The 25196-nt window shown below is 39.6% G+C and overlaps 2 protein-coding genes and 2 pseudogenes across 2 annotated transcripts; 2 read left to right on the top strand and 2 right to left on the bottom strand.

Annotated features, from left to right (window-relative positions):
- Window positions 1-7820, top strand: part of LOC131768980 (glutathione hydrolase 1 proenzyme-like) — an 8381-nt pseudogene extending 561 nt beyond the window's left edge.
- Window positions 7821-9927: 2107 nt separating this feature from the next.
- Window positions 9928-12046, bottom strand: LOC136279249 (uncharacterized). Its single transcript, XM_066162859.1, has 2 exons — window positions 11500-12046; window positions 9928-10286 (listed from the first exon to the last, which is right to left on the bottom strand). The coding sequence occupies exons 1-2, from the start codon at window positions 12044-12046 to the stop codon at window positions 9928-9930; spliced, it is 906 nt and encodes a 301-aa protein (XP_066018956.1).
- A 1185-nt stretch (window positions 12047-13231) lies between these two features.
- LOC131780303 (uncharacterized) lies at window positions 13232-15762 on the bottom strand (annotated as a pseudogene).
- A 413-nt stretch (window positions 15763-16175) lies between these two features.
- Window positions 16176-25158, top strand: LOC131768930 (glutathione hydrolase 1 proenzyme-like). The gene is made up of 8 exons (XM_066162858.1): window positions 16176-16237; window positions 17898-18289; window positions 19255-19456; window positions 20492-20796; window positions 21197-21333; window positions 22514-22704; window positions 23423-23663; window positions 24070-25158. The coding sequence occupies exons 1-8, from the start codon at window positions 16176-16178 to the stop codon at window positions 24340-24342; spliced, it is 1803 nt and encodes a 600-aa protein (XP_066018955.1). The 3' UTR covers window positions 24343-25158.
- The last annotated feature ends 38 nt before the right edge of the window (window positions 25159-25196 follow it).

Here is a 25196-nt window from a genome sequence, read left to right as displayed (position 1 = left end):
GTGCAGATCGTAGGTTGTATTTGGAAGACTGGCTATAACACGCTACTCCAAATATCTGTCAATGAACACACAAAACGTCTGATAAGACATCCAAGACCAAGAAAACGGCACATAGTGATTTTAAGGAACAATCTCGGCTGAAATGTTTAGCGGTTCCCATAAAAACAGCAACTTTGTGAATTTATAATACGAGGTAGTACAAGTAAACATTTCAGAGTACCTTGATTTCGACAAGATCTTCGCCGCAGTTACAAATATAATGATCGAACGTATGAAAGTGATATAGTGACGTGGACGCACAAGATAATCAATAATACGATGCATTAGCAAGGAATCATCGTTCTTCGCTGTATGAGCATTGATTGGAACGAGATCTGATGTTGAGTTAAAGAACCACGATTTTGAAGGTGTGAATTCTTTAGTTGTAGGAGGAAATATGAACTTTGATTTCAGACGGTATAGCGATTGGATGTTGTGATTATTTCAGAAAAATGTGACGTGTTTACTCACGTCATCGGATAAGTTTGATTTCAATTTTGCCGTATGTAACAAAGCTAGAATCCGTTAAAAAGTCAAAAGGGTCTTTTCAAAAACATCATACATATAGACTTTAAAGTTTCTTGTAACTATTGTAAATTCTTCATCGAGTTTGCCGGGAAACAAAAATTAGTCTTGCGAAATATGAGCTTTGATTTACGACGGAATAACGATTGGATGTCGTGATTATTCAAGAAAAATATAACGTTTCAATTCACATCAACGGATAAGTTTTGTTTCAATTTTGTTGGATTTAACAATGCTGGAATTCGCTATAAAGTTGAAAGGGTCGTTTCAAAAACATCACACATATATACTTTAGAGTTACTTTTAATTATTGTAAATTCTTCACTGAGTTCGCAAACAAACAAAACTTAGCCTTCCGAATTGGATCCCATTTCCCCAGGCAATTATACACTTGGGTAAGCCGGAGACTGTGTTAGGCTACCCCTGACCTGACTGACCTACAGTTTCGTTGAAATTATTTGAGCATAGTTTAGAAAACATCGAGAAATGCTAGCTGAGCAGCATAATATACTACATTTATTAACACAGTCTATAAGGGCCTAAACCCGGGTGAAAAACGTCTGGAGAGTTCAACGGACAGGAAGGAAAATGTATTACTTAGCTACTGATAAGATTTGTGTTCGGGAGGGTTACATCAGATTTTGGTTGTGTACCTGATCCTCCATTTAGCTTTGTGATATTCTTACGATTTCCCCCCCCCCCCCTTCCCTCATTTGTAATTATTGTGATTGGCAGTCAATTTTCGGATCAATATCAGAATCTAGGCAACTACCCACCTACCCCTCCCCTAACTCAACAACAGTCAATTGATAAAAAGTCAGGGTTAATGTTGGGTTAGGGGAGGCGTAGGTGGGCAGTTGCTCAGATACTGATAATATTGATCCCAATTTTCTATAGTCCACCCTTTATTCTCTGTTGAGGATGACTGACCCCCTCCCTTCCCCCCCGAAAATAAGTCCTCTAATCTCCCTTCCCTCCCCCCCCCTCCCCTCGACAGGCGGTAGATAATTACTGGTCCCTAAGGAAAAGAATCTAAAATGGACGCAGTAACCTGCCAACAGAAATAGTTCCTGAACGAGTCAAAAACTAACCTGAAAGTGTTTTTTTTTTAAGGGACTTGGCATGCAGTAAGCGTGGTAAAATAGCAATCGGCGTCATAGTAGCAGTAGTGTTTATAATAGGTCTCGTAGTTGGGCTGGTCTGGTATTTCGTACTTCGTCGCGATAAATCATTCGGCGGACCCTATAAAAGAGAAGCCGTTGCCACGGATACAAAGCAGTGTTCTGACATAGGAGAAGACATCCTAAAGGCAAACGGCTCTGCGGTGGATGCTGCCATCGCCGCCATGTTCTGTTTGGGTGTGGTCAGCATGCACTCATCAGGGATAGGAGGTGGGGGAGTGATGTTAGTGTACAATCAAACATTAAAGCAAGCCACAGTCATCGATTTCAGAGAAACTGCCCCAGCTACAGCTTACTAGGATATGTTCAAGGGCAAAGAGAAAGAAGCCAAGAAAGGTCTCCAAAACTTTTTTTTTGCATAATTTTTTGTGAGCTTATATATACAATTATTTATCGAAGTGGAGGTGAATAACTGTTTTAGTACATACCACACGGATACAAAAAAATTGGCTAAAAATATATCAAAAAATGTTCGGAAGTTAAACTCTTGACGCGAGATTTTATTCTCTTCGGCTGCTCGGAGGTGAAATGGTACTTGCTATTTACTTCCGAGTTAGCCAATCAGCGTGCGTGTAAAACATTCTTCACTTGTGTGGTTTACACTACTTTTTAATTATTGTTTATTCCGCTTTAATAGATTAATTGACATTTTCTCCAATTCAGTGTGTCTCAATGGTTCTAATTAATCAATGCAAACGTACGCTCTTTCTCTACTTCGAAGTTTTGGACTCCTTGACAGCACTTTAAATCTTGCAAGAAAATAGGCGCGTTAAACTAAGTCTATAAATACCTTGTCTGTAAAGTTTATTAATGTCTGTCTAGGGAAATACCTTACCTACACAGACGGCACAAACGAATTGACGAACTATATTTAAAAACCCACAAAAACGTCAACTTAACAAGCTTTAATCTTAGGTGGTCAGTACATCGCTGTTCCCGGCGAGGTGCGCGGTCAGTTCGAGGCTTGGAAACGACATGGTCGGTTAACATGGAAACGCCTTGTTCAACCCGCCATCGATTTGGCCAAAAAAGGGTTTAAAGCATCTAAAGCACTGGATGATGCACTAAAAAAGGACCAAAGGAATCGAGGAAGATATTAAAAATGACCCTGGTTTAAGGTCAGAAATATTCATAATTGCTATGTGACAAAGGCAATTTGTATATACGAAAACAACGGATAGCGTTAAAGGCGCGCTCTGATTGGCTACTCGACGCCAAGCAAATCCTTGTAAAACACAGTAATTTATATGATAATAAAAAACTTTTACCTCAGTGACGGTGGTTAGTGGCGGAAATTTACCACCACTAGCCACCTCCCCTTCGGTGAATAGTAGTTTGATACCAGAGTCTTCTATGGGAAGATTGTTCTCTCAGAGCGACAGATTTTTGTTCGTATGCAGCTGGGTTATGAGATAATTTACGTTAATGAATTTTCAATTTTTTTCAGTGAACTGCTCCTGGTTGATAATAAAAGGCTTGTTAAGAAAGGAGACGTTATTAAGAATGAAAAGTACGCAACGACCCTGGAAACGGTGCGTGACGATCCAGAATCTTTTTACAATGGAGCACTTGCCAGAGACATTATCAGTGATTTGAAGAAAATCAATGGGATGGTGACCGACAGTGATTTAAGAGATTACAGACCGATCACGAGAGAGTCGTTTCAGAGAGAACTCTCGGGCATGAAAATTTTCCTGACCCACCCCCGACAAGTGGCGCCGTGCTTGGGCTCATCTTGAACATTTTGCGAGGTAGGAGTTCTCGTCAAAATGTTATTATTATTATTATTATTATTATTATTATTATTTTTATTATAGTCATGATTATAGTCATGATTATAGTCATCATTATTATATTCTTATATCTAACTCGCCGTCTCAAAAACACTGTGATCAATAAAGTACATGTAGCACATATAGTTCCCCTTCCTTGTGCGCACACTCTAGTTCACGTTCAAAAAACTAGAGTGACTAGTCCTTAGGTATCGCCTTGGAAGGGAGAGAGGGGGGAAGGGGGGAAGGGGGGAAGGGGGGAAGGGGGGAAGGGGAGAGAGGGGGGAAGGGGGGAAGGGGGGAAGGGGGGAAGGGGGGAAGGGGGGAAGGGGGGAAGGGGAGAGAGGGGGGGAAGGGGGGAAGGGGGGAAGGGGGGAAGGGGGGAAGGGGGGAAGGGGGGAAGGGGGGAAGGGGGGAAGGGGGGAAGGGGGGTGGAGGATTTCTATTGCGTCACGATAAAATTTACCTGATCTCCTGGTAACATTCTTATGATCCCCCTTCCTAACCCCCTTTTAAGACCTGGTGCGGCATGTTTGGTGGGTATTTCTAGTTGGAGCGTGTTATGTTTGAATTCGCTGACGAAGTCATTTTTACCTTTTACACCCTCACATCAGTATGCATATCCTCCAAACTATTCTCTATACGTTTCTTAAGGTGCTGACAAGGAGAAGTTGGTTAGCAATGTAGAACTTCTTTACTTGATGATCATTTCATTTATTCTCGTGACCTAAATGTTTGATTCAGGACTGATATCGTTGGGAGAACTTAGATGCTAGTCACTCTTAGGAGTTAAAAGGTTAATTAGACGAAACCGGTGGAAAATGCAAAAAAAAAAAAGTCGTCGACATTGTTTGCTGCGCACTACTCACCAAGTCTTGCTTAAGAAATGTCATTTTTTTTCCTTTTTTTAATGTAGGGTACAATATGACGTCGTCAGCCTTTAAAGACAAGAAATCCTCTGTGCTTACGTATCACCGGATAATTGAAGCCTTTAAGTTCAGTTATGCATGGCGTAGTCTGCTTGGAGATCCGGATTTCGATTCAGACATCATGGTAGGTGGAAATAATTCAGTGATTCAAATGCCAGCTTTATGACATTTTCCGTACAGATATAATATCAGAGGGTTTTCCGGCAGGCCCTTAGAGATTGTGCTTGCATAATTTTTGGCATAGTTTGGAAAAACGAGCTTAATTTTTTCTTTTTAGTAAAAGTATCACTTTTAGCAGAATCAGTATATTTCCAGCATTTTTTGAAGAGAACCAGATTCATCACTGGATTGTTCTCTTCGATTGATTATTTTCAAGTTCGCCCCATGGTTTGGTCTATTTTCAATTTTTCAATGTCTTTGGGGAAGAAAGTAATCGCAGTACCTGGTCATTCGTCGTCCAGAGACTGGCACACCGAAAGTAAAGATTGCGTCCCAATTTCCGCTTTCACAGGCAAAAAAAATGGCGTCAAAGAGAAACGCGTACAGTAACATCATAAATTTTAACACATTATGTCGCCGCTTGAAGTCTTGAATTAAGTGCAGTAGTTAATTGTGCCTGCATGTATGTAACTCAAATTAAAGAATAAAGGGGTTAAGTTCTGAAAGAAACTGTGGTACTTTGATAACGTGAATTGACCACCGTAGCTTTGGAAACTCTTTAAGGTGGCCAATTTACATTATCAGCTTAGTTGATAAAACCAAATTATTAAAATGAAGAAGTATCGACGATTCGTGCCTAAATAAAAATAAATTTTTAATTTGAACTTGTTTTGTTTTTCTGTTGTGAAAATGGTACCTTTAAAAGGATTAGCATAATTTTCAGAAACAAGCACAATATTAAGCATAACTTAGGAAAAATAAAGCAATGCTAGTTTAAAAAAAAAAGAAGCCTTGACTATGCTCCGTTCTGTTGTAAAGCATGCAGGAAGCGGCTAGAGCACGGAAGAAGTACAGGAAGTAACACGAGATGTAGTCGAGTGTTTCTCCCCACTTCTTGAGATACGAAACAATATATACTACACGACTGTTAGCTGTGTTTGATTGTTATTACTTTACGTAAGCTTGCAATCTAACTGAGTGTGAAAACTTTCAAAACTCGGACTGTCCATTTCATTTTCTCCTCGAGGAATTTCGTGTCTGCTCACGTTATAATAAGGTTAATTACGGCGCCTGGCATGTTTACATACCTTTTTTTAGTTCTTCTGTTGCCATTTGCCGACCCGCCTGTTCCGAAATTTCTCTTTACATTTAAGAAAAAAAAACCAGAGAAAAGTCCTGGAAAAGATTAGACATAATACAATTTGGCATATGGCGTGACAGCTCTATGCTCTATACTCTCATTGAGCACGCTCTTTCAACCAATGACAGCGCGCGTTACATCCGAACTTTATCATAATAGCACAATATGCTACTTTTACTCGCACAGTATTTAAGAGCCTACTCTCTGGTTGATTTTTGTCAGCCCTTTGTTGTTAGCGATCACACAAGATAGTAATCTCTTAACTGGAGTCCGAATTGCGCACTCAGACTCTCAAAAGAAACCAACTCCAGATTGAAAAATGTATTTAAATTTACTTCATTTTGCTGCAATAAGGCGCATGTTACCTTCCAGCAAGATAAGTGAACGCTATTTTAAAACGAGCCATTAAAAAGGCAAATGGAAAAACAAGAATTAAAAGGAGCCAGTGATAACTCTGTGTTAACGAATGTGGCCGACCTCACGCGGGAAAACCAGGGTGACCAAACCTGATTACATTTTGTCCGGGGACGATGAGGTTCGCCCTTGATTAAGCTTTGCCTGGTTGGTTGAGCGAATGGGAGCAACTTTCGAAGACAATTGGCAGCAGTTGCGAATTATCTTATTCAAAATTCGCACAACAAAGTTGAGTCAGAATCACCAGAACATTAGCTGAATATTTTGCAAATTTGGTGATATTTCAGTGGAGAGCATCACAGATGTTGGAGCCAAAAACAGGCAATCGCCTACGTAACAAAATATGGGATGATAAGACCCACAAAGATGTAAGCTATTACGCGGACTTCTTTTCGAACGCTGATTACGGTACTACCCACGTGGCTGTTCTGGCCTCAGATGGAGACGCAGTTTCGGTGACATCTACTATCAACATGAGGTGAGTTTAGAACCAATCAATATTGGACAAGCGGGCTTAAACCTGAGATTTTTTAAAAAATGAAGCCTCACGATAAACTTTTCGCACAATGTTATGACAGCAATAAATTTGACACAGGATACTAACTTAACCCCATCTTTTTATCGCAATGAGGCAGCTCATAAATGTTCGTGAAGGATGGACCCAGAAAAAAAGAGAGGAAACTGACAAAACTTACCACTAGTTGCATTGCATTCTAGTGATACCGTGAACTGTTTTTGTGTTTAATAATAGGTTCGGTGCTAAGTACCGATCCACTACCACAGGCATCATTTACAACAATGAGATGGCAGATTTTGATATTCCTGATTACGAAGTAGTGGGTGATATTTCTCCTTCACCATTCAATCGGCCTCGGCCAGGCAAGCGACCGTTCTCTTCCATGTGTCCCACCATTTTAACTGATAACGACGGAAAAGTTCAGCTTGTTATTGGTGCTTCTGGCGGGAAAAGGATAACCACAGCTGTATCACTGATACGTCCAATCGTTTCATTCAAAATTCCTTGACTCTTAAGATTTTATAGCTAAGCTGATAAGCATTCTGTGGGCTATATATTGAACCCCATTAGGGGCGTAATCAGGATGTTTCAATGGGGGTTCACACTGTATCAAGGGTATTGAGGGTATTGAGAGTTTAGAAACAAACTCTTTTTTCAGTGGGTCGAAGTCTGTAGTCAATTAATCCGTCCCTCCATCTCCAGGGCAGATTCACACCGCCTCTGTGGTAAATATTGAAAGCAAGGAAGCTTATAATTATTTTTGCACCTGCAGGTCTTAATGAACAAACTCTGGTTTGGAGATGACTTGTCTAAGGCGGTAAACAAACCTCGATTGCACTCACAAATGGTGCCTGATCAGAGAGTATTTTATGAAAATAATAAGGACTATCGCATCGACAAGTACGTAATAGAAGGCTTAGCACAACGAGGTCACAACATCACTGGCAGTGATTTGTTTGCTGTGGTGCAGGCGATTTCCAGGGAACCTGGAGGAATATACGCCAAGTCTGACCCGAGAAAGCATGGTGCACCCGCGGGTCAATAGAAGTGCGGAATGTGATTGGCCCAATTAACTGGATAACTGAACTATTTAACAAATAGATTCTAAGTTGCCGTGCGTCTATTCAATAATAGATCACAGATGACGTGAAAATGTGGTAAGAACAAAAAAGTGGCCCACGAGGCACAGCCGAGTGTGTCACTAATGTTCTTACCACATTTTGACGTCCTCTGTGATCTATTACTGAACAGACGCACGGCAACTTGGAATCAATTTGTTTTATATAATAAAGAATTTTAAAAAGTTTTAAAGATGACGTCATCTATAGGTCTGTCTTCCAATAGATCATAACTGAGAACCAATCAGAATGCGTGCATAACTGAGCTTATTATATAATTTAAAATAGATAAGTGTTAGCAAAATAAACTTCGCATTGCTTCGAATATTAATAGCCATATCGAGATTATTTTTAGACTCCACCAGTGTCTCTGCATAACACAGTGATTCAAGGAAGGATTTTAACAATATCATTGCTTGTAGCTGGTGGGTAAAAACTCAGTAATTTCTGAAGGCAAATGTAGTATTTCTTGTTCCTCTCTGTAAGGGCGGTTACCTACCTACTTCATTCTACCTACTTCAGAATGCAAAGCACACCATGGAAAGCAGTACACTGAGTAAGGTTTGATTACAGAATAGTTCATCTTCAAACAATATAATACAGGAGCAAAAAGACTCTTTAAGATTCACCCGTTCCATGCAATTTTTGAGAAGTTCGCATAGAAGAGAGTCAATCGAGAGCATCTCAAAGAATCATCACACTCCACACCTGTTTCCATGTTTCCAATATACTCATGTCATTTCCACTAATGTTGGCCTAAACTGGCTATCGACAGGAGCCCATTACTTGCTGCTATCGGGAAATATTAACCTTTTTACCGTGTACTCGAAGAGGGGTTTAGTGCAGCTTCGTTAACAGTGCGCGTTGAAGAAGACTACAAATCTCAAGTTTCCTAAGGGAGCAGTTGTTATTTATCGCCTGGCGGGGGAGGGGTAGGAGGACTTCGGGGATCACATGGTTCTCAGGGGGGGAAGGGAGGGGAGATCAGTCGTCGCTAATAGAGTATAAAGGGGGGTGAGCATAAAAAAGTGACTGCTAATAAGGGGGATCATGAGAATAACACAAAGCCTTAAGGGGGGATCGGGCAAATTTCATTGAGACACAACCATAATCCTACGATCCCCTCCCGCCTGGAGGAATAATGAGCGTTCCTAGCGTATGCATTGTTAATACGCCATGAAAAACATTTTTAACACTGAAGAAACTGTGGCATCTTAGGCATTTTTACGTGACATTTATGTAAAAAAAAAATTAACAAACTAAGCCACAAGCTCAGAAGAAAAAGGTTGACAAAAATAAATGAGAAAGGTGCAGTTACTACGCATGCTTCAATTTACGCAACGTTCTGATTTGCTTTTGTATTACTCTTACACAGAAAAGAAATGTCAAGAATTATCTGCTTGAGTGAGTTGTCGCGCATTTTATTACAATGGTCTTTTGTCCGTGATTGTTTTGGTTGCCAAGGCGCACTTTGGTTTGCTTAGAAAGTTTACATAAGCGTAGATAGACGACCGTTCGATGAGCCAAAAAAAAGGTTGATGTAGTGAGATGCCTCTTATGACTTTTATGAAGAGGTGGCCTTATTGGATGTTCCACCGAATGATAAAATAAACTGAAAATACGCCTCAAGCTAAACGTGTTGTGGTCAGATATCGTGTTTATCGCGGTTACTAAAGAAAAACTTGACCTTTTGCTCCTGAACGTTTAAGGTATGCGAAATTTAAAGTCTCAATTTTCATTCAAAACACTCGCAGAACACTTCTACGTTAGCGCTCCCTTTAAAATCAGATCTTGGGGACTGAAAAGCTGGGTACAAAAGGTCAATTAAACATTGTAAGGGATTGGATATTGAGAGATATTACTACAAGAGCACAAAAAAGATTCATATTCCGAAGCCAACATTTTCCTGAGAGTCGAGTTCGACTATCACAGTTCCCCATATCAAACTTATCCTATAGAAAACTGAACATTTGCTTAAATTGGTCCCAAGCCTACGTATTACTCACCTGACATGCGCAGGGCAATTAAATATGTAAAGGGCGCCAATGTTAAAAATGGCGGCTAACAGAGTGAAGCGGGAGCGTAAGGCAGTGTTCACACTTGGTGCCCGGGCACTGTGCCCGGGTTCTATTCTACGCCGGGCACCAATGTGAACACACCTTTTTTCCTGGTACCCACGCCAGAATTCGGGCACGGTGCCGGTGCCAGTGCCCGAGTACAAGGTCTCGACCTTGTACTCGGGCACTAAACTGGTAGTTTTTCATTAGATGCTTGGAAATGAGATAAGCTGGATCCCCAATAAGAAATGGCTCAATGACGTGGTTATCGATAACCCGTCGCAAATTTGAATCATCAGGAATCAGTCTTCCCTCTGTTATCAAATTTCCTATCTGAGAACGCCCAAACACCCTAGAATCGTGTGCTCGACCAGGCCAGCCAGCAAAGACATCAGTGAAGCAGCACTGGCTGTCACAAACACCTTGCAAAATAACTGAATGGAAACCATATCAAACTTATGGGGTACAAATAGTCTTAACATGAATGTAGTGACCACGCCCACTTCAACACCCCACTCAAATCGAGTGTAATTTTCGAATGTTTTACCATCGTGCGGATTCTCTACGGAAAAAGCACTCCATGTACCTCTGAAATATTAAACTATAATATTGTGGCTTTCTATTTCGCTAATTTTCTAACTTGAAGGTAAAGTTTTTCCCTCGTCATTTTTACCTTTTCTCCGAGCGGTTGCGTGAAATTAACAAGGCGTTTTTGATCAAAACACGACCGAGCGAAGGGTCTCGGGCGATATCTCTTTTACGCAGGCGCAAATTAAAAATGTACCGCCAGAACCAAAAAGAGGAACAAATTTCCTTTGTTTTGATATGTAAAGTGTTGAACAAAAAGCAGATTCACCTTCGTCAAATGGCGTTTCAAAACAGCTGTATCTTCCTCCTTTTGATTTTTCCTGTTTTGTAAGCGTGAAAGCAGTAGGAGAGGGATAGGGAAACTCAGAAAGCGCTTCGGGAATTAATCTGCCATCGTTTACTTACAAGATAAACAAGTAAGATTTGTGAAGTTCGTTGAAGTATGTAGTCTAAATAAATGCCTTTTTAAAGCTTGTTTGCTGGATTTTTCGTAAACTTCCCTGATTAATTTTTCGTTTCAGCTTACTAGTCTATACTATTTCAAAGCAATGTCACGACGAAGACGGAGAACCATGAGTCGGTCCTTTCAACAATCGTAAACAAAGTGTTTGAGCAATCAGGTATACGAGGTGTAATAATCAATAGCCGTATATCAGAAGTCTTCAGAAAGAAAGTATTCTGCCTTCAGAAAGCTGTCAAGAAAGCTAATAATCGTGGCGGAAGGCAATTAAACGGGCCCTCGGTATCGATTTAATATCATATCGATCTCAATATCATACAGTTTTATATCTTTCTTCCGTGGATTTGCCTTTCTAACGAGGGTGTATGTTGAGAATTCATTGCAAAATCGCTTTGTGTTTTTTAATTTCCCCCTTTAACCTGTCCACCATTTTGAAAATTCGTAACGGAGAGCATGCGCATTACGTGGGGTTAGTGGTTGCGTACACCTGGAACCGAGAAAAACAAATGTTCGTCGCACTTGGGAAAGAGTTTGATATGATTTCCTGTTATAATAGTCCGCATGGTGGACGAGGGGGGCTTATATGGGTATATGGGTACCGTCAATGGCACCCAAACATTGGGGAAAATTCCACTTTCTCTGGAAACCGTTTATGATTCTTTTAAAATCTATTCCTCTTTGTATTTTGCTTATGATGTGCATCTTGGAACTAACCAGGAGTTTCATAGCTTCGTTAACTTTAATGCATGCAGTAGAAGCACCGACTCCAAATTTGTCTCCGATCTCTCTGTAGTCCAGTCCTTTTCCCAGACGTTTCAGTAGCATCGCTACAACTGTTCGTACAGGTACAGGACTACGCAGTCTCGTTACCTGTCGCTGAAGGCTCCGCAAATCATGCGTCAACTGTTCAAACATATCTTTGGAGATACGATAACTTTCCAGCCATTTTCTGTCAGGAAAATGAAGGAATTCGTGTTCTAGAACATTCTGAATTCGTGGGAATTTCCAAGCTGCTCTCCCTCCACTATCACTCGTTTCTGCAAGGAATACATTCAACCTACTTGTAATGCTAGCGCAGACTTCCGTGACGATCCGAGATAATCTTCGCTTGTCGTCGTCATCCGCGGTGTCTCCTAAATGTTTCATGTAGAAACACAGCATTACAAAATTAAAAAAGCCATAAAAAACAGTAAGCAAGCAGATATACTGAACACGGAACAAACGCATGTTGCGACTCGAACAATTTCTCAATAGTGAGCGTGTGCTCTGTTTATTGAATGTGAACATATCTTCAGACTGGGTACCGTGTGTCTGAACACAGCACCATTTTGTGCCGGTGCCCGGGTACTAGTGCCCGGGCACCAAGTGTGAAAACTCCAAAAAGATTTATTGACGAATTCGCAGAAGCTAAGACCAAGCAATGCAAGAAAATAAAAACTACGGATAAGAATATTTATCCTGTAGAGATAATACAGGTCGACAAAGCGAGAAGCATGGTCAAAATTCGTTTCAAAGGGTACAGCGAGAAATTTGACGAATGGAGGCCATGCGATGAACATAATTTGCCCGTAATGCGATTGGAACCGATGTCAAAACCAACCGATGATTCCTTCAGCGATCGCCTGCAAACTTTTTATGAACGCGTTTATAGGGAGATCAAGCGAAAGTTGTACTCCGGGCGCAGAGGATCCAGAAGTTCGTATTGAAATTCAAGTCGATGACGACGTTTTCTATAAAAGTCTTGGAAGGATTTCATCCAAAAAAAATCAGAGGAATAAACTAATATATGAAATTCTTTCAAATGAAACTCTGGATTGTTATATCGGCACAAAGTAGAATGAGCGGATCATAAATGAAAACGGCGATTTTGCTTATGTTGTACCAGGAACTGTGAGATTTTGGTTGACAAAAAGAAACCCCATAGTGGAATTTAAATTAATTGGCGATAAATACGTGAGATCTGAAATCGAAGACGGGCATCAACTCGTTTTTACATTTGTCCGTGGAGATGGCAACAGATGTGGATACAAAAGTATGGTCCATCATTAATATATTTGATTTAGCACATGTTTATTGATTTTGATAGTTGATGTCAAAGAATTATTTTACTTGCATGTGAATTACCTTCATAAAATGTAAACATGTGGTTATAAATGACCCATATATTTCAGTCTGTGATTCTGTTGTAATCAATGCAGTAACATTTTTGAAAAAGACTCCTTGAATGCTGTATACAAGAAACATTTCACAGGCATAGCAAATTATTCTACACAACTTCTACTAACAGTTTTTGGGTAATACACTCCTTTAATACATTGATATATTATATCATTACTGATTGATTAAATCACATCTTGGCCTCCATTTACCATCTATTTTAACAAGATGTGCACAGAAAGTGGGAGCATCGCATTTGCTGCATTTTGCAGTACATGTTTTGATGGTATGGCCAGAAGTTGAACAGTTACCACAGTTGTAACTTTCCTTCACCCTTTCCAAACCAGCAGCTTCCAAAAGCTGTATTCTGTGTTTTTTCAAGAAAAGTTGCTTTAGAGCAGAAACCCCTCTATGATTAGATGATCTAAAGTAGTCCTTTGATACAGTGTCATTGTACTTCTCCATACCTTGCTGAGTGTAATAAGATAAATTTTGGTAGAGCTTTAAAAATTCAGGTACACGAGCATACAAAGAATGCATATATGGTGTTACATCTTTTGCTTGGTAAAGGTCTAAGAATTTTTGAAACCATTTTTTGATTTTGTCTTTGAGGCTAGAGATAGCATCATCTGTAGTGTAATTAAGTTTAAGATCACCCATAATATCTATGAAATTATCCCAAAGGGCTTGCAGCTTGTCCACATTATGAAACTCTGGTAATAGTAAGTGAAAATTGATATGTTGGAAAAGCAAGAGTTTCTCAGGTCCAGTAAGGTCTCTGTACTCCAACTTCTTGCTGTCCCTATTAATTTTCCATTCAAAATTAATTCCAAGTTCTTTTACAAATTTCTCATACCCAGCCATATGTCTATACTTATTTCGACAAAACCCATTTGAAAAAGTAGATACCTTGTCAATGGCATCTTTCCTGCGAAGTTCCCTGATCAGAAGTTCAATTAAATTATCAGATATTCTCAAAAATAAATGTAGAGTATCAATTATTACATGGTGTATAGGAATAAAATCAAATAATGGATTAGTTTTACAATTATATTGCTTATATTTTGCACACTTACCTATTTCTTGTAAATCTCTTGCCCCAAGAGATTTTTCAGTTATATACCACTTTTTACTGATGTCAAACCTTTCATTTCTTGGGCACTTACACCAAATACAAGATACAGCCCCTAAACCACAAACACAGGCTAGAAACTTCCAGTCTCCTCCCAAAAAATACTCAATGCTATACTTATGACTATTTACAGTTATTTCTTTTAAATTTGACATTTCATTATTTAGATCAGCAAGGCTTTCTTTAAGATTGTCATAGTTCTCTGTTGTCTTAATTATTGCTAGAACATAGTTCCCTTTTTCATTCATTGCTGCATCCTTTTCATTCAAAATTGTGTATGTCACATTTTCAAGTTTAAGCCTTTTCCCAATGTTGGTACCATCATCACTGAGCTTTACTTTAATAGTAGTAACCTTGTCCAATACTCCATTTTTCTGCAGCCTTTTTATCTGTTCCTCAAGACTCTCCCTGAAAGAAATCTGTACTCTCTCTGCCTCCCCTGGTGTACTTCTCAGATTCCAATTGGCACTGAGCTTATCTAAGTGTTTGCATATTTTATATTTTGTGTGCATGTCTTTACACTTCATGGCCAACTCATGCCAAGCTTCATTTGATATATTGAATTTGTCCTTCAAGTAAACCCACATATTGATGTCATCAATATCATTGTCAGTCAGTTCTCTTGGCTCTGTTTCCAATTGTAACTCTCCCTCTTGTACCAATGAAATAGTTTCATATTGTTGAGTGTCATTATTAAATACCTCAACCTTGGTGGCAATAAAATTATAGAGGCCTAAAAATGACAGTGCTGAGTGGTAGTCTTCTTTAAATCATCGCCTTAATCTTGCCTGATGTTGTTTGGTATAATCAGTGAAACGTTTGCTTTTGTTTGGACCTCTTTGTCCCTTTTTTTGCGTTCTTGCTGCTTTTTTCGCTAATCTTTTGAATTTTTGTTTGTAATGTTCTTTTCTGTTTTCCGAATCCCTAATAACATCTTCAAGCTCCTGCTCAATTTTTAATCACTTTGCCTGCTCTGCGGCTAAATCCAGTTCAGCTTTCCTTTTCTGCCCACGAAGCTGTTGGTTTTCCTCAATCAATGAGTTGTTTTCGAGCTCATGATAGAAAATTTTGAAGGAGTAGTTTTTTGCCTATCACGCATCAATAAGCTTCTTTATACTTTTCCCCCCACTCTTTGACGCTTTCTTGAACGCTGAGTGGAGGAGAGAAATCCTTTTTCCTGAAGACGTTGAGAATTCTGGAATTTATAACAACTCCGCGAATCTCAGATTCCCTCAAAATTTTTTTCATGATTCCCACAATCACAGAATCAGCACTTTCGTCGTTCGGCTCTTGATCAGACTTCTTCGACAGGGAATATATGAGATAGCTGATTAAAAAAAAATCAGTTCGGTGAAAAAAAAATTGAAAAAAATTAAAAAGAAAAAAGAAACAGGTCGGAATACACTTCGATAAGCGCAATTTTTACTTACTAGTTTATTTCGTAAGTAAACCAAGGCAGTTTTTCCCCTTTTGGACCATTTGTTTCTTCGCCGAAATCGTTTTGTGCATCTACCGCCACCGCGAGAAGAGCCAGCGAAGAAAAAATCACCAGCGCGTAAACTTCGAGTCCCATTTCCCGAACCCAAACAATATCCAAACCTCATGTATTATACATCAAATTGCGCCAAATTTATTGTTTTTTTCGTATTTTGCGGTAATGACCAGTTATAGGCATGCGCTTTAAAGTTATAGCCCCAGACACCATGGCCACTGCTTGCATGTGGCGTGAACCCCTCTTCGACATGTCTGAATCGCTAACCATAAGTCTCAAAAACCCGAACGAAATATTTTAATGATTGCCTTCAAATGCAGTGGTATAGAAAGCTTATGTACGTTAGTTTTAGAAACACGAAAAAGAGGAAAATGTTCGAAAATTAGCGTGTTTTTGACTGACCTTAGACTGCGTGACATGTCACGAAAATCTACAGAGGCAGATGTTAAACGTAAGTTTGATATGTCAAGGTTCAGTTGACAACACGAATAGTAATGGCGGCCAAATATGAAGGTTTAGATCGAGAAGACGGGAAGTGCACGTGGAAGAGCTTAAAGTGAGAAAAGTTTGCCTCTCTCTGTATAATATTGATTTGCAGTTGTTAGTAGTGAACATATGTAACGTTAACCTGAGTTAAGGAAGGTTTTTAAGATACGGTTTACCGCTCTGCACAATTATCAACATGCTGTCATATAAACAGGGAAATATATCATATTCAACAAAAGAGAAACTCTGAAAATATTCGCTCCAGAATACTTTCTGGTTCGATCTTGGTAGAGATATAATTAATTATTTCTCGGAAATTTGAATGCAGATCGTAGGTTGTATTTGGAAGACTGGTTATAATTAACACGCCACTCCAATAATCTATCAGTGAACACACAAAACGTCTGATAAGACATCCGAGACCGAAAAAACGGTAAACAGTGGTTTTAAGAAACAATCTCGGCTGAAATGTTCGATGGTTCCTATAAAAACGGCAACTTTGTGAATTTATTATACGAGGTACTACAGTTAAACATATTAGTGTAACTTAATTTCGGCAAGATCTTCACCAGTTACAAATATAATCTAACGTATCTAAGTGATATGGTGACGTAGACGCACAAGATAATCAATAACACGATGCATTAGCAAGGAATCATTGTTCTCCGCTTTCTGAGCATTTACTGGAACGAGATCTGATGTTGAGTTACAAAAGCACGATTTTGAAGGCATGAATTCTAAAGTTGTAGCAAGGAAATATGAACTTTAGTTTCAGACGGTATAACGATTGGATGTCAATTCACGTCATCTGATAAGTTTGATTTTAATTTTGCTGTATCTAACAATGCTGGAATTCGCTATAAAGTTGAAAGGGTCGTTTCAAAAACATCACACATATATACTTTACAGTTACTTTTAATTATTGTAAATTCTTCACTGAGTTTCCCAAAAAAAAACCTTGCGAATTGGATCCCATTTCCCAAGGTAACTATATACTAAGGTAAGCCGGAACATTTTCGGTTTCCCCATGACCATTTGTTTGTTTACTTTCTATGAAAGTTAGAAGTGATGTAGAGACAATGTACCCAATATGAAAGTTCTCTTGTTCTCATGGATTTTCCGCCACTCAGTGTGTTACAGTTTTGTCGATAATGCAAAATTTTCTCTCTCTTGGAAAAGGTTCAATAACGGACCGTTCGACGTCATTATTTATAGTCCAGAGGGGGAGGAGGGAAGGGGAAGGGAGGGTTGAGGTTTAGTTTGGTTTACGATGAAGTTTACCTAATCCTCCGTATGGCTCTGTGATATTCTTACGATTCCCCCCTCCCCTCCCCTTATTTGTAGTTATTGTGATTGGCAGTCGATGTTCTATATTCCCCCTTTATTCTCTGTTGATGACGACTGACCCCCTCCCTTTCCCCCCGAAAACCATGTCCTCCCTCGCAAGAATCCTCTAATCTCCCTTTCCCCCCCCCCCCTCTCGACAGGCGGTAAATAATTACTGGTCCCTATGGAAAGGAATCTAAAGATGGACTTAGTAACCTGTCAACAGAAATAGTTAAATTAAAGATTTTATGTTGCAACTTTAACCAGGATCGTAGGGATCTATTTATACATAATTTTTTAGCCGCAAACGTAATTTTTTTTTCTTACTGAGATAATTTAAAAGATCCTGAACGAGTCAAAAACGATCATATACATGTAACCTAATCTTCATTTATTTTTTCTAGGAACAGGGCATGCAGTAGGTGTGGTAAAATAATAATCGGCGTCATATTATTGTGTATAATAGTAATTGGGCTCGTAATTGGGCTCGTACATCGTCGCGATAAATCATTTGGCGGACCCTATAAAATAGGAGCCGTTGCCACGGATACACAGGAGTGTTCCAAAATCGGAAAAGACATCCTAAACGTTAACGGTTCTGCAGTGGATGCTGCCATCGCTGCCATGTTCTGTTTGGGTGTGGTCAGCATGCACTCATCAGGAATAGGAGGTGGGGGAGTGATGTTACTGTACAATCAAACATTAAAGAAATCCACAGTCATCGATTTCAGAGAAACTGCTCCAGGTTCAGCCTACTGGGATATGTTTAGGGGCAAAAAGGAAGAAGCTGAGAAAGGTATGTTCTTTTGCTTTGGCATGATTTTGTTGTGAACCCATATATACAATTATATACCGAGTGGAGCTGAATAACTGAAAGTTTTAGTATATACCACACAGATACCAAAAAATGAGCTTAAAATATACCAAAAAAATATTCGGAAGTTAAACTCTTGACCCGAGATTTTTTTCTCTTCGGCTACCCGGATGTGAATAGTACTTGCTATTCACTTTCGAGCCAGTCAATCAGCGCGCGCGTAAAACATTGTTCACTTTTGGTATATACTACTTTTTAATTATTGTTTATTCCGCTTTAATAGATTAATTTACATGTTCCCCAATTCAGTTTATAATAAATTTCGGATATAACGTGCGCTGTCATTGTTTGAAAGAGCGTGCTCTATAAGAGTATAGAGCATAGAGTTGAGTTAAAGCTGTCACGCCATCTGCCAAATGTACTATGTCCGACCTTTTCCAGGACTTTCCTCAAGTTTTTTTTTCTTTATTTGAAAACGAAATTCGGAAGAGGGAAGTCGGCAAATAGTAACAGAGGAACCAAAAAAAGGTTTGAAAACATGCCAAGCACCGTAATTGACATTATTATAACTTGAGCAGAGACGGAAATCCTCAAAGAGAAAACGAAATAGACTGCAGTCCGAGTTTTCCCTACACTTCGTTCGTGCTCTAACCGCTTCCTGCATGCTTTACAACAGAACAGAGCTCAGTCAAGGCTTCTGTATTTGTTAAATATCTCAATGGTGCTCAAAGCAAAGTTTTAGACTCCTTGATAGTACTCCTTGACAGTACTTTAAATCTTGCAAGAAAAGAGGCGCGTCAAACTAAGTGTTTAAATACCTCGTCTGTTATGTTTTTTTATGTCTGTCTAGGAAAATACCTTAACTACACAGACGGCACTAACGAATTAACGAACTATATTTTTAAGAAAACCCACAAAAACGCCAACCTAACACGCTTTAAATTTAGGTGGTCTATCCATCGCTGTTCCTGGCGAGGTGCACGGTTTGTTCGAGGCTTGGCAACGATATGGTCGGTTACCATGGAAACACCTTGTTCAACCTGCCATCGATTTGGCCAAAGATGGGTTTAAAGTATCAAAGGCACTGGATGATGCACTAAAAACGACAGAAAATATTACTCAAGATATTAGAAATGATCCAGGCTTAAGGTCAGAAATATTCATAATTTTTAGGTGACAAAGGCGATTCGTATATACGAAAACAGTGGATAGTGTTAAAGGCGAGCTCTGATTGGCTACTCAAACTCTGAATATTCTTTTGCTATTCACCTCTGAGCATGTCCCCGAAAATGTTGTAATCATTGCAGGAATAAATGATTTAAAATCACCTTTTTTTTAGCTATATTATCCCAAAATTCTTCTAGATCGTAAATGAAAAACAATACGTGGGCGCTTAGATTCAGAATTTCTCTTCGAGTGTTCAACTTGATAGCTCACGAGTGGGATGTCGAGTTGAATACGAGAAGAGAAATTCCATATCTACACGCAACTATACATTATTTTGTTCATCGTATAAAAACATTAACCCTTCAATGACAAGAAAATTTGACTTATGAACGAATGAAAATTAAAGGATCGACAATTCCCGAATAAAAATTGTCGGACTCAGGATGAAAAAATGTGTTGAATCATTAATTTTACAAAAAAAACAATGGGCGTAATTTTCAATATAAAAAATTCTCAGTTAGTGACTTTTACCGATCGACAGAAGAGATTGTTCAGGTATACGGCCAAAAGCGGCCTGTGGCAAATCTTTCAGTTGTCGATTTTCGTTCTCAGCCGCGAGAAATGCCATTACCAAAGCCACTGAATACATAACTTTCGGTTTTTATTTTGGTATTATGGTCCGAGAAAATTCCAAAAACAACCACGGATTGAGAATGGTGAAGGCTTTGCTGTTCATTCATCAAGTATCGTATATTTCAGGGGATTTGTTACGGCTTTTCTCAGGGCTGGAAATCCTTGTATAACGCTGTTGTTTATATGATAATAAACAAATCTTCACCTCTGGCGGTGGCTGGTGGCGGATAATTACCACCACTAGCCACCTCCCCTTCGGTGATTAGTATTTTGAGACCAGAGAAGTCTTCTATGGGAAGATTATTCTCTCAGAGCGACCGATCTTTGTTCACATGCAGCTGGATAATGTGATAATTTACGTCAATGAATTTTCAATTTTTTCAGTGAACTGCTCTTGGTTGATAATAAAAGGCTTGTTAAAAAAGGAGACGTCATTAAGAACGAAAAATACGCAAAGACCCTGGAAAGAGTGCGTGACAATCCAGAATCTTTTTACAATGGAGCACTCGCCAGTGACATTCTTCGTGATTTGGAAAAAGTCAATGGGATATGGACTGACAGTGATCTAAGTGGTTACGAGCACATGGAAAGAGAACCATATCAGAGAGAACTCTCGGGCATGAAAATGTACCTGACCCCACCCCCGACAAGTGGCGCCGTGCTTGGGCTCATCTTGAACATTTTGCAAGGTAGGAGTTCCTGTCACTGTGATCAATATAGCACATATGGCACATATGGCTCCCCTTCCTTGTGCACACACTCCTCTTCACGCTCAAAAAATGAGCCTTTGTTATCGTCTGGAAGGGAGGGGGGGGGGGGGTTGTGGACGTCACGATGAAATTTACCTGATCCCCGATAACATTCTTATGATCCCCACCCGTCCCCCCCCCCCCCCCCCCCTTTTAAGATCTGGTGAGGCATGTTTGTTGAGTATTTCTTGTTGGAGCGTGTTATGTTTGAATTCGCTGACAAACTCAGTTTATTTGGACGAAACCGAAAGAGAAATAAAAAAGATGAGTCGTCAACATTGTTTGCTCTGTACTACTCACCAAGCCCTGTTTGAGAAGTGTCAATTTTTTTTTAATGTAGGATACAATTTGACGTCGTCAGCCTTTAAAGACGATAAATCCTCTGTGCTTACGTATCACCGAATCATTGAAGCCTTTAAGTTCAGTTATGCATGGCGCAGTCTGCTTGGAGATCCATATTTCAATTCAGACATCAAGGTAGGTGGAAATCATTCTGTGGTACAAATTATGCCAGTTTTTACGTTTTATCAATCAGAGGGCTCTTATAGATAGACTGTGCTGGCATAATTTTGACATAATTTGAAAAACGAGAATAATTTTTGCTCTTTTGTAAAAGTAGCACCGCTAGCATAATCATTATATTTTCAGTATTCTTCGAGGCGAAGATTACTAGATTCATAGCTGGATTTTTTCCACGATTGATTATTTTCAAGTTCGGCCCGTGGTTCAGTCTAGTTCCAATTTTGCAATGTCTTCAGGGAAGAAAGCAATCGCAGTAAGAATGCGTCTGTCCCAGTTTCTGCTTTCACAGGCAACAAAATGGCGTCGAAGAGAAACGCGATGCCAACATCGTACACTTTGACACATTATGTCACCTCTTGAAGTCTTGAATTAAGTGTAGTAGTTAATTGTGTCTGCATGTTTGTAACTCAAAATATAGAAAGAAAGGGGATAAGTTTTCAAAAAAACTGTGGTGCTTTGTTAATGTAAATCGGCTACCTCAGCTTTAGAAACTCTTTATAGTGGCCAATTTACATTATCAACTCAGTTGATAAAATCAAATTATTAAAATAAAGAAGTATATCGACGATTCGTGCTTTAATAACGATAAATTTTTAACTTGGACTTGTTTTTCTGTTGTGAAAAGGGTACTTTGAAAAAGAAGTAGCATAGTTTTCAAAAACTGTCAGCGATCACACAAGATAGTTATCTCTTTACTGGAGTCCGAATTGCCTACAAAGACACTCAAAAGAAACCAACTTCAAGTTGAAAAATTTTTTTAAATTTGCTTAATTTTGTTGCAATAGGACGCATTTTACCTTCCAGCAAGATAAGTGCACGCTATTTTAAAACGAGCCATCAATAGGGCGAACGGAAAAACAAGAATTAAAAGGAGCCAATGATAACTCTGTGTTAACGAATGCGGCCGACCTCAAGCGGGAAAACGAGGGTAACCAAACCTGATTACATTTTTTCCGGAGACGATGAGGTTCTCCCTTGATTAAGCTTTGCGTCTAGTTGGTCGAGCGAGTGGAGGCAACTTTCGAAGACAATTGGCAGCAATTGCGGATTATCTTATTCAAAAATCGCATAACAAAGTTGAGTCTGAATCAACAGAACATTGGCTGAGTATTATGCAAATTTGCTGATATTTCAGGAAAAAGCATTAGAGATGTTGGATCCAAAAACAGGCAAGCGCCTACGTAACAAAATATGGGATAACAAGACCCACAAAGATGTAAGTTATTACGCAGATTTCTTTTCGAACGCTGATTACGGTACTACCCACGTGGCTGTTCTGGCCCCAGATGGAGACGCAGTTTCCGTGACATCTACTATCAACATGAGGTGAGTTTAGATCTAATCAATATTGGACGAGCGGGCTTAAAAACCTGAGCCTGCTTAGCGGGTAGTTTTGTGTTCGCTTTGAAGCCTTCATGGTGGAGGAGGTACAGAAACTAGCAGGGAGGCCAAAAGGGGCCTAAGACGAAAATTATGGGGGAGCTACTCGAACTTCCGCTGCTTGTTTGCCGCACTTATTTTCATCGAGTCCCCAAATAAAAGTGACAGTTACGAAGGGCGGATGGAATTTTTTACTTTGATATGGGTTGGTACTAAAAAAGGACAATGGCATCTTCTTCTCGAACTGCTCTCGTCGGGAACAATCAGACATGGCTGTATTTCAAAGCTAGAAGAAAGGCTACAACTTGACTATCACTTGTCACCTATTACAGCCTTGTTGTTTGAATCGTTCACTACTGTTTTCGAAAATGTGCGTGTCCAGCGGGCTCAGATTCCGGCCCCTTTTGAGGCCGGATTCTCTTCTTTTTGTCTGAAAGCTTAATTTTCTCAAAATTAAGCCACACGATCAAATTGTCGCACAATTCTATGGCAGCAATAAATTTTGACACAAGATACTAACTCCATTTTTTATCGCATTGAGGCAGCTCATAAATGTTCATGAAGTACGGACACAGAAAAAGAAGGGGAACTGACAAACGTTTTACAAGTACATTGCATTCTAGCAAGTCCAATAACCATGACTTTTTTGTGTGTTTACTAATAGGTTCGGTGCTAAATATCGATCCACTACCACAGGCATCATTTACAACAACGAGATGGCAGATTTTGATATTCCTGATGAAAACATAGTGGATGGTATTTCTCCTTCACCATACAATTATCCTGATTCACACAAGCGTCCTTTGTCCAACATGTGTCCCACAATTTTTACTGATAACAACGGAGTTGTGCAACTTGTAATCGGTGCTTCTGGCGGGAAACTGATACCCACCGCTGTGTCACAGGTACATCCAATCGTTTCATTCTACGTTCCTTGGCTCTAAAAAAAATATTATATCTCGGCTGATATGCATTCTATGGGCTGTATAACCAGGGTGTTTTAAAGAAGGGGGATTCACGCTGTGTCAAACAGAGGGCACTCACCAGTTTTCATCACCTGAATATTGTACATTGTTTGCTCAAATCAAGGCTTACAAAGTGTAGGGGCTAGGGGCGTCACGGGCACCCCAGGAAACCCCCCCCCCCGGCTACGCGTTTGCCCGTGTTCAACTCTTTGCTAAGACAGCTAACAAAAATTTTCAGTGGGTCGAAGTCTGTACAAATCCGTCCACCTTCTCTAGGCTGGATTCACACTGCCTCTGTGGTACATATTGATACCAAGGAAACTTACAATTATTTCTGCATCGACAGGTCTTAATGAACAAACTCTGGTTTGGAGACGACTTGTCTGAGGCAGTAAACGAACCTCGACTGCACACACAAATGGTGCCTGATCAGAGAGTATTTTATGAAAACAATAAGAAATATCGCATTGACAAGTACGTAATAGAAGGCTTAAAACAACTAGGTCACATCGTCACTAGCAGTGATTTGTTTGCTGTGGTGCAGGCCATTTCTAGGGAACCTAAAGGAATATACGCCAAGTCTGACCCGAGAAAGCATGGTGAGCCTGCGGGTCAATAGTAGTGCGGTCTCGAGACACTCGCCTAACCAAAACTCGCTTTAAAACCCTATCTAGTGTAGTAACACCTTATTTTCCATAAATGAACAGGAAAATGCAATGAGGCTAAGAGCTACTGAATGATGGCGCTTCACAAGGATAGAAAATAGATTTTTCTTTTCATTTTTACAGCAATTCTTCGGCATCTTTGGTCAAAATTAACGTTTATTGTTAAGATTTGAAAACGATTTTAGCTTATGATCCTTGATGATAGCGTGTTCGAATATCGTTTTCCGATTTAAAGCATGTTAGATGAACAGACAGAAGCGTTCATTAAAATTCATTCGTCTTTTTCCGTTGATTTAGATTTCTTAGGCTTATCCAGCATATCGTAAAAATGTAATTTGTGGTAATCCTAATTAGCATAGATTAATATTTTGCCGGCACGTATCAGAGGACTGGGGGCGAGTGTAAGATGCGTGGAGAGTTATGAGATCGCGGTTTGTAAGTAGAGGTCGTTAATAGGGCAAGGCATTCTACGGTCAGCCTTCGCCGTGTTTAGCTGTTCGTTTTCGTTTTCGTTTTTGTATAAATTTAGAGCTGTACTTGCATACTACCTTAAGTAACTGTGTATAACATGTCATTCATAGGATACCCTAAAACCTCAAGGATGGCACCGCTGCCTTGGTTGGGGGTTCACGTTCCCCGTTTATTCTAACTGCTGGTTGTTAGGGGTTTTCGTGTCCGGCTTTGGTGCATTTATTTTACTTCAATCGTAAAAGACTTTTGTGAACATATCGATTTGGAGTTAAATAAACGGTGGCTTGGCTGGCCAACGCGCCCAGATACCTACTCTTTGTGTGCCCGGTTGAGTAGT

This window comes from Pocillopora verrucosa, chromosome 2 (genome assembly GCF_036669915.1).
Source record: "Pocillopora verrucosa isolate sample1 chromosome 2, ASM3666991v2, whole genome shotgun sequence".
Lineage (NCBI taxonomy): Eukaryota > Metazoa > Cnidaria > Anthozoa > Scleractinia > Pocilloporidae > Pocillopora > Pocillopora verrucosa.
Note: the sequence above shows the minus strand (reverse complement) of the source record. Positions and strands in the feature narration are given on the sequence as shown.

Excerpts from the sequence above, each read along its gene's own strand:
- LOC136279249 (XM_066162859.1), bottom strand. The coding sequence starts at position 12,046 with ATGAAACATTTAGGAGACACCGCGGATGACGACGACAAGCGAAGATTA. Across the intron at positions 10,287-11,499 it reads ATGTTTGGGTGCCATTGACG|TTATTTTGCAAGGTGTTTGT; the intron begins GTACCCATATAC and ends GTTTCCATTCAG.
- LOC131768930 (XM_066162858.1), top strand. The coding sequence starts at position 16,176 with ATGGCGGCCAAATATGAAGGTTTAGATCGAGAAGACGGGAAGTGCACG. Across the intron at positions 18,290-19,254 it reads AAAGGAAGAAGCTGAGAAAG|GTGGTCTATCCATCGCTGTT; the intron begins GTATGTTCTTTT and ends CTTTAAATTTAG. Across the intron at positions 21,334-22,513 it reads ATTTCAATTCAGACATCAAG|GAAAAAGCATTAGAGATGTT; the intron begins GTAGGTGGAAAT and ends CTGATATTTCAG.